The 18,202-nt window shown below is 31.6% G+C and overlaps 1 protein-coding gene across 1 annotated transcript in view; it reads left to right on the forward strand.

Moving 5' to 3' along the window:
• The window catches only part of SNX14 (sorting nexin 14), a gene marked incomplete at its 3' end in the record, with an annotated part of 61,924 nt that extends 43,726 nt beyond the window's left edge, over positions 1–18,198 (forward strand). The window contains exons 17-27 of the mRNA XM_023533450.1: positions 1,064–1,196; positions 5,267–5,468; positions 8,018–8,101; positions 9,558–9,658; positions 11,584–11,695; positions 12,539–12,579; positions 12,722–12,841; positions 14,851–14,974; positions 15,229–15,393; positions 15,570–15,665; positions 18,107–18,198. Coding sequence (XP_023389218.1) covers positions 1,064–1,196; positions 5,267–5,468; positions 8,018–8,101; positions 9,558–9,658; positions 11,584–11,695; positions 12,539–12,579; positions 12,722–12,841; positions 14,851–14,974; positions 15,229–15,393; positions 15,570–15,665; positions 18,107–18,198 — 1,270 coding nt within the window. The remainder of the gene's footprint in view (positions 1–1,063; positions 1,197–5,266; positions 5,469–8,017; positions 8,102–9,557; positions 9,659–11,583; positions 11,696–12,538; positions 12,580–12,721; positions 12,842–14,850; positions 14,975–15,228; positions 15,394–15,569; positions 15,666–18,106) is intronic.
• Between the last annotated feature and the right edge of the window lie 4 nt (positions 18,199–18,202).

Consider the following 18,202-nt stretch of genomic DNA (forward strand, 5'->3'; position numbering starts at 1 on the left):
CTATATGCCTGGTGTAGTTGAAACTTGATCAGTTTACTTCTATTTCTTTAATTGTATTATTTTAGTAAGTAAATTTTGCTCAGAGGAATAATAGCTATCCATTAAGCATTCAAAATACACTTTCTTGATTTTTAAAATGGCCATTTTTATTTGAGTATATCTGTTGTAAGGGCAGTATTACATAGTAAGCATGAGTTAAATTGGGTAAAAGCTGTTTTTACTTGTTGAAACACGGGCAGTAGGCTATAATGGAGGAAATTTTTGCTGTTTTTGACATATTTTTTTGTTGTCATTGCTTTCTAGCTATTTCTGCTTTTAGAAATTTGCTTTTGAAAAAAGTTACAAAACAAAATATATAGATCTATTTATGGTTACTATTAATATATATATGGCAGAGCAGGCTGCTTCCTTAGGCTACATTTGCTTTTATCCTTATATTCATTACTCACCCTTACCTTTGGCATTTTGTCATTCTTTTTATTACTTCAAAGGTAAGTAAGATCCATTTTATACTGCATTCTTCTTTTGACTATATGATTAAAGTTGAATTTTGCTTAAAAATTTTCAGAGGACAGAATTTTTGTGTTAAGTTCTTTCTAAAAATGAAGTACTGAGAAGTTCATAGTTTTGTATATTTTTATTCTACTGTGTTATTTTAGCAGTACAGTTCTAAATGGATACTCTGTTTTGAATATAGATCTTAACCTTATTTATCTATTTCAAAGTATGTATGGCAGTAAGAGCTATGTATCACTAGGGGGCTCTCATCTTTTAAACATTTTAGTTCAGTTAAAGTTTTAAAGTAAAATAGCAGGTAAATTTCAAACGTTTGTTAATAAATATTGTCCTATTTATTCATCCCCCCATATTTAAACTTTAAATTTTCTGTTCCTTTTGTTTTGAGTTGTTGAAACTTTATGACCGAGCACTCCAAAAAGATGTTAGCTATGTTACTTTCAGTTTATCCTTTTCACAAGTTTTTTTTTTATTATTATTGTTTATAGTAAACTAGACTGTTGAGATAATTTGCTTTGCGCTTGATACATTTTTGTTTAATATTTAGGAGCACACAGAAAAGAGGAGAATCATTTGGAATCAGCAGAATAGGTAGCAAAATTAAAGGAGTGTTCAAGAGCACCACCATGGAGGGAGCTATGTTGCCTAATTATGGTTTAGCTGAAAGTGAAGATGACTTTGTAAGTAAAAATTCTTTAATTTGATGTGTATATAACCAGACTTACAATGGCATTAAAAATTGGGTACGCTCACTTGTTATTTTCCCTTTTACTACTTATTTCAGACTTCTTTATAGTTCCCATTCTTCCATTAGTTATAGTTTTTGTGGTACAATCTAATTTTTAAAATTCCTGAGCACTAAGTTACAGCTTACTGAGGCCAGAATGGTTTCTGTTAGGCTGAGCTACGTCTAATAGTCAGACAGTTTACTATCTTTTGGTTAGGCTTTTACTTCATATCCTCATCTCATTCCAATGGTCCAGGCATATGGAGTTGTTAATAGATGTCCTAACCTCTTGCTACTCAAACTGTGATGTGTAGATCAACAGCATCAACATTACCTGAGAGCTTGTTATAAATACAGAATCTCAGGCTCCATCCTAGACCTACTGAATCATAATTTGCATTTTAATAGGGTACCCAGTCGAGTTATATGCGCATTGCACCCACCACACTATTTTATTTCTCTGTATCTTTACACATGCTGTCCTTGAAATGGCCCTCCCCGTAAACCCTTACCTGAGTTCCCAAGTAGAATTGAACATTTCGTACATTGTGCCTCTATTAGATCATATGTTAAAGCATGTACCATGTTGTATTTGAAATTATATGTTTATGATTGTCTTCCTTACCAATTAGTAAGTTCCATAAAGGCAGATATTGTCTCATTTGCAATTTTAATTTGTCTAGCAAATACTGAATTGAATGGAGATCCGGATTCCTCATTTTGCCTTTTAATGACTCTGCACTGGAGATAAAGAGATGATTAAGACAGACTTTGCCCTTAAGAAATTCACTAACCTGGGTATGAAAAGGACATAAAGTAGTGATTGAATTGGCATTGACCAAGGATGGGGGGAGAGAAGAGTAAATAAACTAATTTTTCCTCTTTACCCCCTTTTTTTGACCTCTGTCCCATTGTGTTAATGAATTAAGATTTACTGCTTTTTCATTGTAATCTAAATGGAAGAAAATCTTATTTAATCCTTTTTCTCCTTTTTAGGTAATCCAGATACAGCATTTTTTCCTTCTTAATGCTCTGTTTTTCCTTAAAAGTGTAGGTAGAAGAAAGACAGTAGACCAGAGGAAGGAGTTTTTATTTTTTATTTTTCAAAATAATGTGTATGTTTTAAAATTTTAAGCATATTATAATTTCAGTTTTTTAAATAATATAAAAAAGTGGGAAAATTTAAAGTACCACTTATAATCCAACCACCCCATAACCACTTCTATTAACATTTTCTTTTTAAAATATCCTTCCCATCCCACCCCCATCGATTAGGCTATATTATATATATAGTTCGCTGTCTTGCTCTCTTCCTACTTAATATTATAACAAAAGCATTTATCTATGTTACTGTGAACTTTTCAAAATATAATTTTTCTGGGGGAAGATGAACTTTTAATGTTTTGTTTTTCCCAATTACTTGAAATACAAGTTGTATTTTTGCTTCAGGAATAGGAGGGTATCTTTAAAAAGCTGAGAAAGTTCTGTTTTGTAGTGGCACAAAGAAGGAAATTCTTGATTGGAAGCAAAGATAGTAGTAATAGAAAATAGACTAGAGCAAATTCATCTCTAATACTCTGAAAAGAAACAGCAGGGGAAGGTAGAGTGTTGACCCAGACTAAGATGGCGCCATTTAAGATTTAGAGGGCACTGTGCTATTTCTAAGCTGTGGGACCTCGTAGAATCTTTTTTGTCTTGTTTAGGAAGTTTAGGGGAAAAGAAAGTAAGGGAAAGGGAAATTGGTAAAATGGTTTGTGATCCAAAATTAGGACCTCAAAGACATTTTCTTTTAGAAAATTTGTTGAGATCATTTAGTAGCAGTGCCCCTTTGCTGTGTGACCTTGGATGAATTGCTTAAATTTAAATTTAGTTTCCTCACACATGAAATGAGAATAATAGTATTTAACTTACATAGGGGTGTTGTGAAGATTAAACAAGTAATATATATGAAGCACTTGGAATGGTGCCTAGCATACAGTAAGCACAGTAAGTATTATACAGTATTGTATTATCTTTTCTCATATATGAGTATAAATTATGGATTAAATAGTCATATGTATGCTGGCCTGGGAACCAAAAAATTCCGCTATAGGAGATTGGGTCTCTCTGAAAGTGAAGTTCTGTTCAAGTTCAGAACTGATTTCCAAATAAACTTCTGGAATGTAATATGTCCATTGGTGTGTTGTCAGTTACTTCCATATAGAGAAATATATTAAAGAGGAACATTAATATTTCTCAAGGAAATAGGGGCTATCTCCTTGCCTTTTATCCTCCTCCTTTATTTCTCATCCTTTTTTGTGGAGAGAACATCTCTTTGAAAACAAAAAAGTACTTAGTCTTTTTAAGAAATTTTTTGGTTTACAATATTTACTTACTTGCAATTTTTTACTTTTTATTTTACCCTCTTTTCAGAACCTAAATCTATTAACAAAAATACAGTTTAATTTTGAGGAAAAGACCTCTCATATTTTAGTAGAAGCATAAATTATTTAAAGGGAAATTTGGTAAAATCTTTCAAAATTAAACGTGAACCTATCATTTGAAAAAAAAAAAGTGCAGATTAATAACTGTGGAAAATGCTGCTCTATACCTCAGGGTAGCCTGTACCAGGCAACAGAATGGGAGTTTTCCTCACATGCTTTTCTCTGTTTTTCCTTCCAGGTTTATAGGGAGATATCCTTGTCCCCAAAAAAGGCAGAATGCAACACCTATCATCTGTCTTTATAGCTTCATGTTTCATAGCCCTTGAAGACTTTTGTGTTTTCAAGAGAGCATTAAGAAGTCTTCCTGAGATCACTGGTGGTCTTATTAGGGATTATGGAAAGCCATTTTAGGACAAGAACAGAAAAAGGGATAATTGCCAAGGGACTGTGTGGGGAGTAAAAGAATTCACTTAGAAGAGAGGTGGCTACCAGGTGTGAGAAGAGAGTTGGCTACCAGGTGTGGGAAGAGAGTAGAACCGAGAGTGAAGGTAGGGTGCTAGAATTCCAGAAAGAAATTCCTCTCCACTCACTACTGGTTTGTTCTTACTGGGCTCTTCAGAATTCTCTTAAATGCTACAGTCTTTGACTCATTGCCTTAAAAAGTGTCTTTATCTGCAATATTCTTACCCCTTTAACATGAATTGGAGATATCTAGGTGACCAAATGTTATAATGTGCCAATTCAGAAGTTCTCTTTCAATTTAATGAACTAGAGACAGTTATTTTCCTTCTAAGTGTATATTTCTAGAAAATGTTTAAAATTTATTTTTAAAAATAATTGTTCCTGAAGTAATGTTTAAAAAATATTTATTCTTTTAAATATTTATTAACATTTTAAAAGTCAGAAGATAAAAATTTTAATTTTATAGAGGTGGGTCCCTTTCAGACTACTTTTCTAATTTTATATTATTTATATATTTATACTTGTGCCATTTTCACAGTTTAAAAAATTTTATTTGGAATAAATACTTTCATTAGAATAAATCCTCAGAAATGGAATAACTTGGTCAAAACTAGTTATGGCTCTTTATAAATAAATACACATTGCCAAGACATTTTCCAGAAGAGTTGTGCTGGTATATCTAGTAACCAGTTGTGCTGGTATATCTAGTAACCAGCAGTATATCATGGATCCAGTTTATTGGTACAGTCTCCATTGATGGCTGTTATTATTTGTAAAATTTTACATCCCTAAATGAAAAAATATCAGTACGTTAATTTTACTTTTTATTACCTAAGCAAAATATTTTTCAATATTTGTATATTTTTAATATCTTTTTCAGTAATCTGAAATTTCTATTTTCTATTGAATTTTCACACATAGGTGATGTAACAAAATCTGCAGTGATGCTAATACTCGTCAGTTTATTTTTTATCTTTATATTTTCCAGTAGAAAAATTTGATTATCACCTTAATTTCAGAAGCATTAAAAAAATTATAGAATTTATATGGGCATATTATTTTATAGTTGAATCTCATAGGTCTAAAGGTCCTGGAAATATTACATTTTTCCTGGTGATTTTTTTTTTTTTTCCCCCAGATTGAAGAAGGTATTGTTGTAATGGAAGATGATTCTCCAGTGGAAGCTGTGAGCACACCTAATACTCCCCGAAACCTTGCTGCATGGAAAATTAGCATTCCATATGTAGATTTTTTTGAAGATCCCTCCTCTGAAAGGAGGGAGAAAAAGGAGAGAATACCTGTGTTTTGTATTGATGTTGAAAGGAATGATAGAAGAGCAGGTAGGAAGCTTTCTGAGTACTTTTTAAAAAGATTCTCATTAATCTGTATTTATCAGAGATGATAAAACATTTTGTCATTTCTAACTGTTGAGTATGATTGCATATTTAAAAGATAATTGTCCAGAACAGAAAATTAAATGAAAGCTTAGGGTTTTCTAGGTTATCGCTATTAGTTAATTTGTTCAATCAACACTTATTGAGTAGGTTCCTGCAAGATACCTGACAATCCATCAAGGCATTTTATATAATGTCTTTTCAATGGTTTTGCTTCTGTCATCATTAGCTATTAAACTTATTTGACCATTATTAATACGTATAACACTATATCAGGTATTTTACCAATTTAATTAAGATAGCATTTCTGCTCCGCCATCATTGTCAGAAAATAAGAATTGATAAAAATATGATCAAATACAGCTTCACAGATTTTCTAAAAATCTTTTTTCTTTTGGTTGTTTTAAATGTAGAATATGTAATAGTGACAGGGGAATAAACAGCATCCATAGCGAGATAAACAGTCACCACCCTAGGCTGTGTCTAAGAGGTGGAGCAGTTGGTGTAAGCAAAAGCATATCAAAGTTGTACAAGTTTTGGGAATGATGAGCAGAAAGTAAAGTTGAGCTCATGAGGCGGGAACTATCCCTCCTCTGTGAAGAAAGAAGGAAAAAACATGGTAGTATTAGGAAATGGTTAAGAGAGGGAAGTGACTAAGTGATAGTGTAAAGGTCAGTGCTAATGATTCCCCTCATTTATTTTTCAGAAAATATTAGGTTTTTAAATTTTTTTTCAGAAGCTGATCCTTTTTCAAGAACATAAAGCATAGCAATGGGGAAGGACGAATGCTCCGAGTAGCTGGCTATTTTTTCTTTTGTAGCTAAGTACGGGGCAGGGTCTTGCTCTATCCAGTTCTGAGTCAGTGCTACTTGATTTTGTTACAGTCACCATTCAGTCTTGCTAATTGCTGTTCTGTCTCAACACTCTTATAGGTGTATAGACAAACCATTGTTAATATTGTAGTCTGATTCAAACATAGTTTTGTTTACATCTTTTGTCTGTGGTCTCTACTGATTGGTATTTTAAGTATTGGAAAGAATTGAAAAGACTCTGGTTAGCTTCTGGGTTTAATTCCTTCCTGTGCTTAGTACTTAAAGTCTGACTGTTCCCACATGGTTCTTGTTTCTCAGGAAATTATTTAAAACTTTTGACTATTCAGCTATAAATGCCTATCAATATAAATAAATTTATGTAACTTTTAAATTTAGTAACTTTTATCTCCTTTTGAAGGACTTATAGATTTATATGTGATATACTTTTAAGTATTTTGAGACTATACTTTTGTTTTTGCCTTTGGAAAATCATCTTTAATTTTTGGTCTTTATTTTTAAAAGTTTGGCTTAATTATTTAACCCTAAAATTAAAACCACAAAAGTCTTAAAATTTATATTCCAAGGATAATTTTTGTCAGCAGTGTTGTAGACTTTTACAGTCAATGTAATGTGCTCTGAGGAAGTGGCCTATGAGGAATAAAAAGTGTATCATTTAAATGTTACGTTGATTTATGTGTGTAGCAAGATAACAATTTCAGGATTTTAAAAACCAAAACTAAATATAATACAGATCTTTTAAGACCAGGTTGTGGCCATATCAGGCTTTTTGTTTGTTTGTTTTTTGAATACAGGTATTGCTTTTGGGTTGTGGTTTTAGTTAACTTGATCCATTGCATCTCCAAAGCAATGCTAGGCTGACATGAGATGTGAATAATAGCAGTTAACATTTTTTGGGTGATTACTCTGTGCTGCACACTATATAAAAGTGCTTTTGATGGATTATTTCATTTAATAGGTACAATTATTTTTATTCTGCGTAAACTAAGGCACAGCGAGGTTAAGTTATTTGTTCAAGTTTACATAATAAATGGAGGAACCAGGATTGGAATAGGCAGTCTGACCCAAATCATTCGTTAAACCATCAGTTTATGTTGTCCAGTTTGGTGGCCACTAGCCACTTGAGGCAATTTAAATTATATTAAAATTTCAGTTTCTTACTTACATTAGCTGCATTTCAAGTGATCAATATTATGTGGCTAGTAGCTACTATATTAGTGCAGATAATACAGATAATACAGAATTTACAGAAAGTTATATTGGATAGCGCTATTCTGTACTGTATTAGATCAGGACAATTAGGAAATATTTGAGAGATCCAAAATTGATTATAAATTTTTTATGCAATACATCATCATATTTGTGTCACTTTAAAACTGATCATAATTACATAATTTTGGAAGTTGCTGTCAGCTCTATGAGTCTTTGTAGAAAAATGTGTATATTAGTGAGATAACTTCATAAATAGGTAAAATTTATCCGTCTCCTAAATAATTTAAAATTAAAATGTGGGATAAAATATGTTAATGTGATGTGAAGAAATAATATATTTTTAAAACTGGAATAATTTCCAGCTTTGTATACTTAATGTTTTAAATACTTTATCCTTTTAGTAGTAGTTTATAAAATTATTTGTTACTCAGTATGTATTTATTCAATTTACAGTTGGGCATGAGCCTGAACATTGGTCTGTTTATAGAAGATATCTTGAATTCTATGTACTTGAATCAAAACTAACAGAATTTCATGGTATGTTGTTCTCTTTGTATAAAACATTGCATTTCAAAATGAGCTTTCTTGAAAGCTGTCGAACCAGATTAATTTTTTCATTTTAAGTCATGGTATCAAGGAAATGTAACAGTGACACTTGTGTACACTGCTATTGAAAATAGAAACATACTATTTTAATCTTGTTTCTGCCTGATTATATTTTTAAAGTTTTTACAATGTCCAGTTCTTGCTTTTTAAATAATAAAATGTAAAAGATAGCTATTTCTTAACTGTATTTTAGAAAAGTTTTTCTTTCCAATTTAGTTTTTTTTTTTTCCTCAGTTAAGTTTTTATCTTGACGATGTGGATAATTTAAACCATGCATTTCAGAGTTGCTCTGTTTTTTTACCATCATCTTCCTTGGTTAGACATATTTATGCATTGTGGCAAATGTTTTGATTTAGTTCTTAGATTTAGATATGGAAACAAAACTTGTAAATGAATGCTTTTGAGGGTAGATCAATCAGAAAAGGAGAGTACCTTTTTTTTTTTTAGTTCTTCCTCTCATCTGCTAAGTCTCTCTTATCTCTCCATTTATTTAAGTTAATAGCAAGGATATAGTTATGGAGTATTTTCAGTCATTTTATGTATAGATTAGCAAGTTTGATTTGTGTATTCTGAACCTTTTTATTTTAGAACAGCTTTGTGGAGTGTTCCCTGAACCAAATTCAGTTTGGTTCTAAATTGAGTAGCTCAGGGAACCTTCTTAACCTTGCTATAAGAACAGATTTCGTGATAAGGAGATTATAGGAAGATTAAAAAATACAAGACTCACTCCATACTTTTTGCCTCGATTTTGAGTTTGTACTTCTCTTTAAATGGTTTTCTCTTTGTTTCTGCCAATCTGATGCAGTGCTATTCTTGTCATGTTCTTTCTCTGAGAATCTTTTCTTTGTTGTTTATAGTTAGTTGAAAGATCATTTATCTCCATACTTTAAAATTCTGGATTAACCAAAGTTGGTTGGATTCCCAACAATGTTTTCCCTTTGGATACTAAAATTTCTGAAATCAGCTCTAGCTGAGAAAGCATGTCCATGATTTTAAAATTTTGTTTTTAAGCTTATATAGCATTGGCAAATGCTATCGTTTTCCCCCATGAGAGATTAGATGTTTCTCTAGTAAAATTTTGTCAAATAGAATCCCATTTGAGATTTCAAAATAATCTCATGATAATATTTTGAAGCTTTTTTTTACTAGTATAGAAGGCTAAATATAACTATGTCAGTGAAGAGTAGTGCTATTTTGGCTATCAATAGGTAGACTCAGGTTCTCTGGTCTAGGCTTCTGTGTTGTCTGATGTCAGGATTATTTAAAGGATAATGCCACATCTCTACAATGCAGCACTGTGATTCTGAATTTGCCACAATAAATTATAAAGTAAATTTTTAAAATACTAGCAGAACATAGTAATAACTTTAATGTATATTAATTTCAGGCACATTTCCTGATGCCCAGCTTCCTTCCAAGAGAATCATTGGCCCCAAAAATTATGAATTCTTAAAGTCGAAGAGAGAAGAATTTCAAGAATATCTACAGGTATAGCACTAACTTAATTTAAATCATTGCTAATCATAGCATTCTCTTATTTGTCTTTTTCTCTTGTATGTATATGCTTTGCTTCACAAATACTTGTCATTGTGACTTTCTAAAATTCTTTTATTTTAAAAATTTTTTCTTTGTGGAAATGAATTGTCAGGAGGATACATTTTTTTCTTTTCTTTATTTTCAATTGGTAACCAGTGAAACACCAAATATTTTCTTAGAGGGAGGAAAAAAAGTCTTATATTGGGCTTAGTTTTGATGTAGAGTGTTGAAGAGAGAAAAAAACTTTGGTATAAAAGATTACATTCTGAGAACACTGGGGAGTTTTTGTTATTTTTGTCTTATTTTTTATTTGATTTTGTGTTCAGCACTTTCTGAACCTTGGAATCTTCCTTCACTCCTATTTTATTCCTCAGTTCTTTTCCTTTTGCAATTTGAAGATGTTTTTCCAGTTTCTTGGGATCTCCTGACTCTCTACCACTTACCACTTGGAATTGAATTCCATTTTTTCTTAGTGTGTATGCATTGTGTTATATAAACAATGTAATTAGTTTATTATTTCCACTATTGGTACAATCAGCTTAAAAGTAACTTATTTGAGATGCCTCCAAAATTAATGACTATCTTTTGTTAATCAAATGCATAGGAGTAGAGGGGATACTTTTGTTTTATTTTAAAAAATCTTTTTGGTCATAGAATTTTGTAGTTTTTATTAAGTGTTAATTCAGTTAAATTTGGTTACTTCATAGTCAAAACAAGTACTTTTTAAATAAAGATTTTCAACAGTATAAATAGTTATTTACATTTTATTTCTTGCATTTGAACTATTGAATACTTTAACCCAGAAAGTAGAGTTTATATAATTTTTTGATGGTGTGAAAATTGAAATATGAATTATTAACTACTACAATGATATTTGAACACACCATTTACTAGTGTTAACCTGTGTCTTTGTCGATGTCATTAACCCATTATTTGAACTAATTCTAAGAACTAGAGTACCTCGTTCTATAAGAAATATTTTCTGATATAGAGTTAAAGGTCATAATATTGGTATTTTGTTTATTTAGATTTCTAGTCAAGAATTAATAATAGGTAAGACTTAATTTTGGCTTTAAAAAGTCAGTTTGTCTTCTGAGAAAATAGTGTTGGAAGAAGAACAGACAACAGATTTTATAGGGTATTTCACATTTCACATTTAGTTTTCTGCAAAATCCTTTTATGCCAGCTTCTTTCAATTATCAAGGAAGTTGTATGATATTGTAATACTTGTTTTATCATTGAGAAACTGAGAAATAATATTAGCTATTGTTTAATTTTCCTTCAGGTATATCAGGTAGGTGCTGAATGCTTTATATCAGCGGTCCCCACCCTTTTTGGCACTAGGGACCAGTGCTTCTGTGAGAATCTAATGCCTGATGATCTGAGATGGAGCTGAAGCAGTGAGTGATGCTAGCTCTGGAGCAGCTGCAAATACCAATGAAGCTTTGCTTGCTTGCCTTCCACTCACCTCCTGCTGTGTGGTCCAGTTCCTAACAGGCCATAGATCTTAATAGGCCAAGGCCTGGGTATTGGGAACTCCTACTTTATATAATATTATAAAGTAGGTAATGTTATTTTCAATTTACACATGAGGAAACTGACTCTTATGCTAAATTTAGGAACTTTTCTAGGGACACCCAGCTAGCAAATGGAAGAGCCAGAATTCAGACCCATTCATGTTTCACTATAGAGGTTAAGGTCTTATCTGCTGTGTGTTACTGTTCTTTCTATAAATATAATTTTGTTATTTATTATGAATATAAAATAGCTTTTGAGGATTTAAAATTGTTTTCTTGGTTTAAAAAAATCATTTAAAAATAGTTTTGATCACCTTTCTAAATTTTTAAACCCTTTTTTCCTTTTTTTGTTCATTTAAGAAACTTCTACAGCATCCAGAACTGAGTAATAGTCAACTTCTGGCAGATTTTCTCTCCCCCAATGGTGGAGAAACACAGTTTTTGGATAAGATACTACCAGATGTAAACCTTGGTAAGTCAATTTAAAGAATCGTATGTAAGAGGATAAACTGAAAAGGATCAGCATTTTCAGGTTAATTTAGAAAAATAGTTTATATAGTGAAGCCATGTATCAAACTCTAAAGGAGTTCGATGGGAGGGCTGGGTAGTTTGCATGTTGTAAAATAGTCACGATATTTATGACTCCTGCTATTGCTATAAGTCTCCTTTTTGTAAATTGAACTGAAAGAAATTTAAGTGGTATTTATCAATTTTGACTATTTTTCATAGTCATTTCTAAATGCTTGAGAAAATCTCAAGATGTTTGATATTTTATAATAAAGGAACCTGGAGATAAAATCAAGAATAAATTTTGGTAAACAGGATTAAAATATTTTTAATCTAAAATTCAGAATATAAACTATTCAAATAGCCAGTTTAAATGTAGCAAGTCTTAAAACTTTTTTCTTTTGATAAACTTTTGTATATTTTTAGATGTCTTTATAATTCACCATTGTTTAAAACCTTTTGAAAACATTTATGTAAAATTTCATATATTCATAAAAATAGAAAATTTGTATAATGAATTCCTTACTCTATTTCAACAATTATTAACACTTGTCTTGTTCCACCTCTTACCCCACCTCCTCCCCCACTGGATTATTTTAAAGTAAATCCCAAATGTTGTATCTATAAATGGTTAATAATACCATAGTTATTGTACATTTCTGTTCAGCGTAAAATTGTCAATTATAAATATTTTTTACTTTTCACTTGGCTGTTTAGTATTTAAAATTACCTAGTGAAGTATTCATAGGAGCAATTATGAGGTATATGATATACCTTCATAAAATTAATATTCTACTTTTAATTACAGGAAAAATTATAAAGTCTGTTCCTGGAAAACTAATGAAAGAGGTGAATAACTGATTTATGTATATTCTATAATATGATAGTTATAAGTGTGTTTAAATATCAATGAGTTTTAATGGGTTATATGAGACTAAGAATCATAATCTTGATTTTCGATTTTTATACTGTAATCTCTGTATTACCACAGAAAGGTCAGCATTTGGAACCTTTCATCATGAATTTCATTAATTCTTGTGAATCTCCAAAGCCTAAACCAAGTAAACCAGAACTGACAATTCTCAGCCCTACTTCAGAAAACAACAAGAAGGTACTGCGTATTGCCTTAGCCATTAAGTTTGTAGTTGTCTTACTTGAGGTGACTTTTCTGTTGTAGGGAGAATCCTGTGTTAATGAAATGGATGAGACTTTATATTTCCTTTATATGGATATAAGTTGTACAATGTAAGGGGAGTACTATATATAGTTACTTGGTTCTTTGCTTTAACAGGGTAAATATTTCTTTAGATAATATATTTGCAAACTTCTACCATTTCTGTATTTGTGGGATTTTTTAAAGTGCTTTTCTTAGGTAGTAAATCACCAACTTCCAATAATCTTCCAATATAGTAAGAATTACTTACTATAAAGTATTTGTTTATTTGATAGTATTACTAACATTAAGGCTTATAAAATATTTCATCTATTCATGAAACAACTATTTTATTGTGTGCCTATTAAAGAGTGTTAGGCACTGGGTATGTAGAACTATAATCCCTGTCCACAAGCTCACTTTAGTGCCAGAGTAGTGCCCAGCCTGGGGAGCTGTGTGAGCTAAAGGACAGCCTTGCTCTCCCCACAAACACCTTCATTTTTGTTATTACTATAAAAGGTATCTTTAATATTTTTTTCACTTTATAACTTTATTGTTGGTAAACAGAAATACAGTTGATTTTTGTGAATGATTTTTTATTCAATATTCTCGCTAGACTTGTATTAATTTTTTTTTTAAGGCCTACAGCACCTGGTGTTCCTAGGTAGTCTCCCATCCAAGTACTAACCAGGCCCGACCCTGCTTAGTTTCCAAGATCAGATGAGATAAGGCATGTAGTAACATATCAGTTCTTTTAGATTTACTCTGTTATCTGCAAATGATGGCAGATTTTGTTTCATTTATGGCTACAACCTGTACAAAGGGAATTATGTCAGTGTTTCACCATTAAATAGTATAGTGTAGCTTTATTTGTAAATATCCTTTATGTGAAGTTAAGGAAGTTTATATCCGTGTTTATGGGTGGACTTTCTTCTCTCCTTGTGGGGTTTTGGTATCGAGGTTTTATTAAATTTTTTTCTATTTGCTAGTAGAATTATAACTGGAATTATTAGTTCTTTAAGTAATTGATAAAACTTGTTGGTAAAATTATCTAGGCCTTATTTTGTTTGCAGGAAGGTTTTTTCACAACCAAATTTAATTTCTTTAATTATAATGTTCTTCAGGTTTATTTAATGAGTCAGGTTTTGATAATATTTTCCAACAAATTTTCCATTTTATCTAAATTTGAAAATCATTTGGCTTGAAGTTGACAGTAATATTCTTTTTTTATTTTCTTTGACATCAGTAGCTGTCTCCTTTTATTCCTAACATTGTGTCTTCTTTTTCTTTTATTTTTTGATCAATCTCGCCAAAGGTTTTTCTCCATTTTATCTTTTGGCCTTGCTGATCTTTTCTATTAGACTTAAATTTTTAGTTCCTTAATTTCTGCTATTTGATGGTTATTATTGAAAATGGACTCTTTTTGCTTATTTTGGGGGTAAGTGGAGCTGGGATTTTGTTGCATTTCATCATTTTTACTATAAATAATTTTTCATATCTTATTTTTTTCACATTGATTGTGAAAAATCACTTTCTGGGCTTTGACTATTATTGTCCAAATAAGCTTTGCTTAAGGCTTAATATTCACCTCTAAACACCCTTTAATTGAATAGCAATTTATAATTTCCAAATCATGTTAGTTTTGAAATTAGCTATCATTAATACATTTATACATTTTTGTATGTTCATTTGCTACTTTTGGTGTAAACGGGGTTCTTTATGGGTAATGAATTATCTGTTGTGTCTAAAATGAATGCAGACTTTTATGTAATATTTTGGGGAGCACTTTTTAAATTCAATTTTGGGTATAAATGTGGAATTTTGGAGGCAGATCTTAACCTATCTGATATTCTGCTTTGTTTGAAAAAATTTAAATGCCTTTGCTCTATGTCATTTTAGCTTTAGTGATTTTTATCAGCCGGTGTAATGTGTTACCTGTCTCTTTATTATTTCAACTTTTACTTTAGCTATTCAATGATCTGTTTAAGAATAATGCAAACCGTGCTGAGAATACAGAAAGAAAGCAAAATCAGAATTATTTTATGGAGATGATGACTGTAGAAGGAGTTTATGATTACCTGATGTATGTAGGTAAGACCTATGTGGTTACTGTTGAAACCTGTTTTTTATTCATCACATTTCTTCTGTGATGCAAATTAATGCCCTTATGTATTGTCCCGTTGTAACATTTTTTAAATTGAAGATACTACTTTTATAAAAATTCAGTACAATTGGTCTTGAACATTTAAAGTTCCTAGTGTTTACAAATAAAATATTGACCATTTGTATTTTTTTATATTGGAAAATATTTATCTTAACAATGAAGTATTCCATGTAATCCTCAGGACGAGTGGTTTTCCAAGTTCCTGACTGGCTTCATCATCTCCTAATGGGAACTCGAATACTCTTTAAAAACACCTTAGAAATGTATACTGACTACTATCTTCACTGTAAACTAGAACAGCTATTTCAGGAGCACCGTTTGGTCTCACTTATAACACTTTTCAGAGGTTTGTGTTTTCTTATGTGTTTGTTTCATATTTTGTGTACTCTTAATGATTTTAATGGGATATAAAAGAGTGAGAAATCTTGTTTTTCTTTGGTTTATTAGTATGTCCACTCTGAGGAAATACTTTGTAGATAATAGGTGAAAATTCCAGTAAACATTTTTTTTTTCTCTTTTTAGATGCTGTATTCTGTGAAAATAGTGAACCTCGCTCTCTCCAAGATAAGCAAAAACGAGCAAAACAGACTTTTGAAGAAATGATGAATTACCTTCCAGGTATAATATTTAAGAAGTAGTTTGATATAGATTAACACTCCTTTGAGATCACAATATATAGTAATTATTGAGGCTAATTTTTACTATGAGTTTTCATTTTAGAAATAGTTATAAGGGCCAATTAAAATTAACTCATTAGTTAAATAAAATTTAGTTTTTATGTTAGCACTAAGAACTTTAAGACAAGGCTGTTTCTACTCACACTAAAATAGCCAGATTCTTTTAACGATGACTTATAATCAGAGTAATTAAAGTGACATTTTTGCAGAACAGTTGGAGTCCTGCTGCCTACTATACCCTGAGAAGAGCTACACTAGTGTTTATGACTAAAGGATCAAAGTTTATTCCAAATTTATTGAGTACCTTCCACGTGCCAGGCACTATGCAGAGTGCAAGGGGCATAAAAAGTGTACTTGGATAGGTCAAGTCTAGCAGGAAGACAGACATGCAGACAGAACATACATGTGATAATAGAGGCATGTTCAAGTCATAGAGTATCTCAGTGGAGGAGAATGATCACCTTTCCTATAAAAGAGATAGGCTCGGGCCACTAAGTAAATGAATGGTAGTAACCACTAACTAAGATGGGAAATACAAGGAACAAATGTCAAGGGGTCAAAGCAGAGGGTACTTAGTTTAGGACATTTTGAGTGTGAAGTGCCTATGCATTATTTGGGAGGAAATATCTAATAAGCATTTAGATATCCAGGTTAGGAAATTAGTGGAATGATGGTACATTATAGAGATATGTAAGTCATGTGTGAGTGGATAATAGTGCCAAGGAAGAAAGTATAGAGTAAGAATTGAAGAGGGCTTAGGACTGTACCTTAGAGAATTCTCATCATTGAAAAATTAGTCTCAGAATAGTCCTGCTGCTGCTCTGTGTGAAGACGAGTTAAATCCCTGGTCTAAATGTAAAAGTGAACAGAAGCTATTTTGAGTAAGTCTTCTGTAAGTGATGAAATGATTTTTTACCTGTTTTATAGTATCATATAACATTCATGGTTTGGGCACTCTTAGTTTTGATATTCAGGAACAACAGGGAAAGCCAGTGAATGTAATAATTTGTTATTTCGTTGAGGCACAAATTTGAATCACATCTACTTTAAGACGTTTGGGAAGGAGTAATTTAGCTAGTGAGTAAGCTTAGCATGCCTTTCTATTATCTTTTTCATTTCTTAGTGAGTCCTGAAGGATCTGAAAGAATTTCTTACTTTTGTCTGTTATGTTTCACACATATTAATTAGGATATTCTCTGTGAATTAGAGGATTCACAAAGATCCATATTGGGCTGCAAGGTTGAGAATATCAAGGATCTACTATGCTATTGTAAATTCAATTTGGCCTTTACCTCTTGGGGTTAGATTTACCTCGTAGAAGCAAACATAAAGTGAGAATTTTCTGTGAACAGCCTTAAGAGTTTCATTATGACTGTAAGGGAAAGGGACAAATATTTGAGCACCTTGTTTACATGAGAATGATTTTCTTTTCCTGCTTGGGGGAAAACATGCAGCAGAGAGTTTAATATTAACTCATTAGTTAAATTAAATTTGGTTTTTATAATGTTAGCGCTAAGAACTTTAAGACAAGGCTGTTTCTACTCACACTAAAATAGCCAGATTCTTTTAACGATGACTTATAATCAGACTCATTAAAGTGACATGTTTGCGGGACCATTGGAGTCCTGCTGCCTACTATACCTTGAGAAGAGCTACACTAGTGTGTATGACTAAAGGATCTTTTTGGTAGTAACAGGAGTGATAAATGACAACTGCGCAGTCAAACATGAATTGGAACTTTTGGACCTTGAATTAGTGTTTAAACAGTTTCCTAAAGGATTGTTCCGAACATGGTTAATAGTAATTATGTAAAAAGTACAGAAATAAAGTAGTCATAGTTATTAAGAAAAGCCTATGTTAAAAATTAAACTTTTGTTTTTTGATATTAAGATATTCAAACATTAGGAAAATATAAAAAGTAAAAAATAGAAGCCGTCCTCTTCCCACTACAAAGAAGTAGCCACATGGTCCAGTTTGGTGTTAATCCTCACAGACATTTTTCTGTGCATTTCTATACATGTATTTACAAATGTACAGACATAATTTTAGGGTTTATTTTGTTTGTTTTACCAGAATGGAATAATACAATATATATGATTTTCCAACTCTGTTTTTTCACTTAATACAGTATATAGGCAGATTTCTTTACTACAGCATTCAGTAGGCTTGCAGTATGCTTTGTGCCTTGCGAATCTCCAAAGAGGATGCACGATACTGCATTTCTCAACTTGACCGTAGAACCCTTGTAGAAACCCTGATTTAGGAAATTCTGATTTACAGTTTTTGCATATCTGGGAAACAGAGTGGAGATTTTGTTTGATCCAGTTAATGACAAGTTACTTTATAATATGTAATTGTTTCACATGTGGCTTTCTTGTATAGACCTGATCGTCAAGTGTATTGGTGAAGAAGCCAAGTATGAAAGCATCAGACTTCTATTTGATGGCTTACAGCAGCCAGTTCTCAACAAGCAGGTAA

This window comes from Pteropus vampyrus, unplaced genomic scaffold, assembly GCF_000151845.1.
Source record: "Pteropus vampyrus isolate Shadow unplaced genomic scaffold, Pvam_2.0 Scaffold102, whole genome shotgun sequence".
Taxonomy (NCBI): domain Eukaryota; kingdom Metazoa; phylum Chordata; class Mammalia; order Chiroptera; family Pteropodidae; genus Pteropus; species Pteropus vampyrus.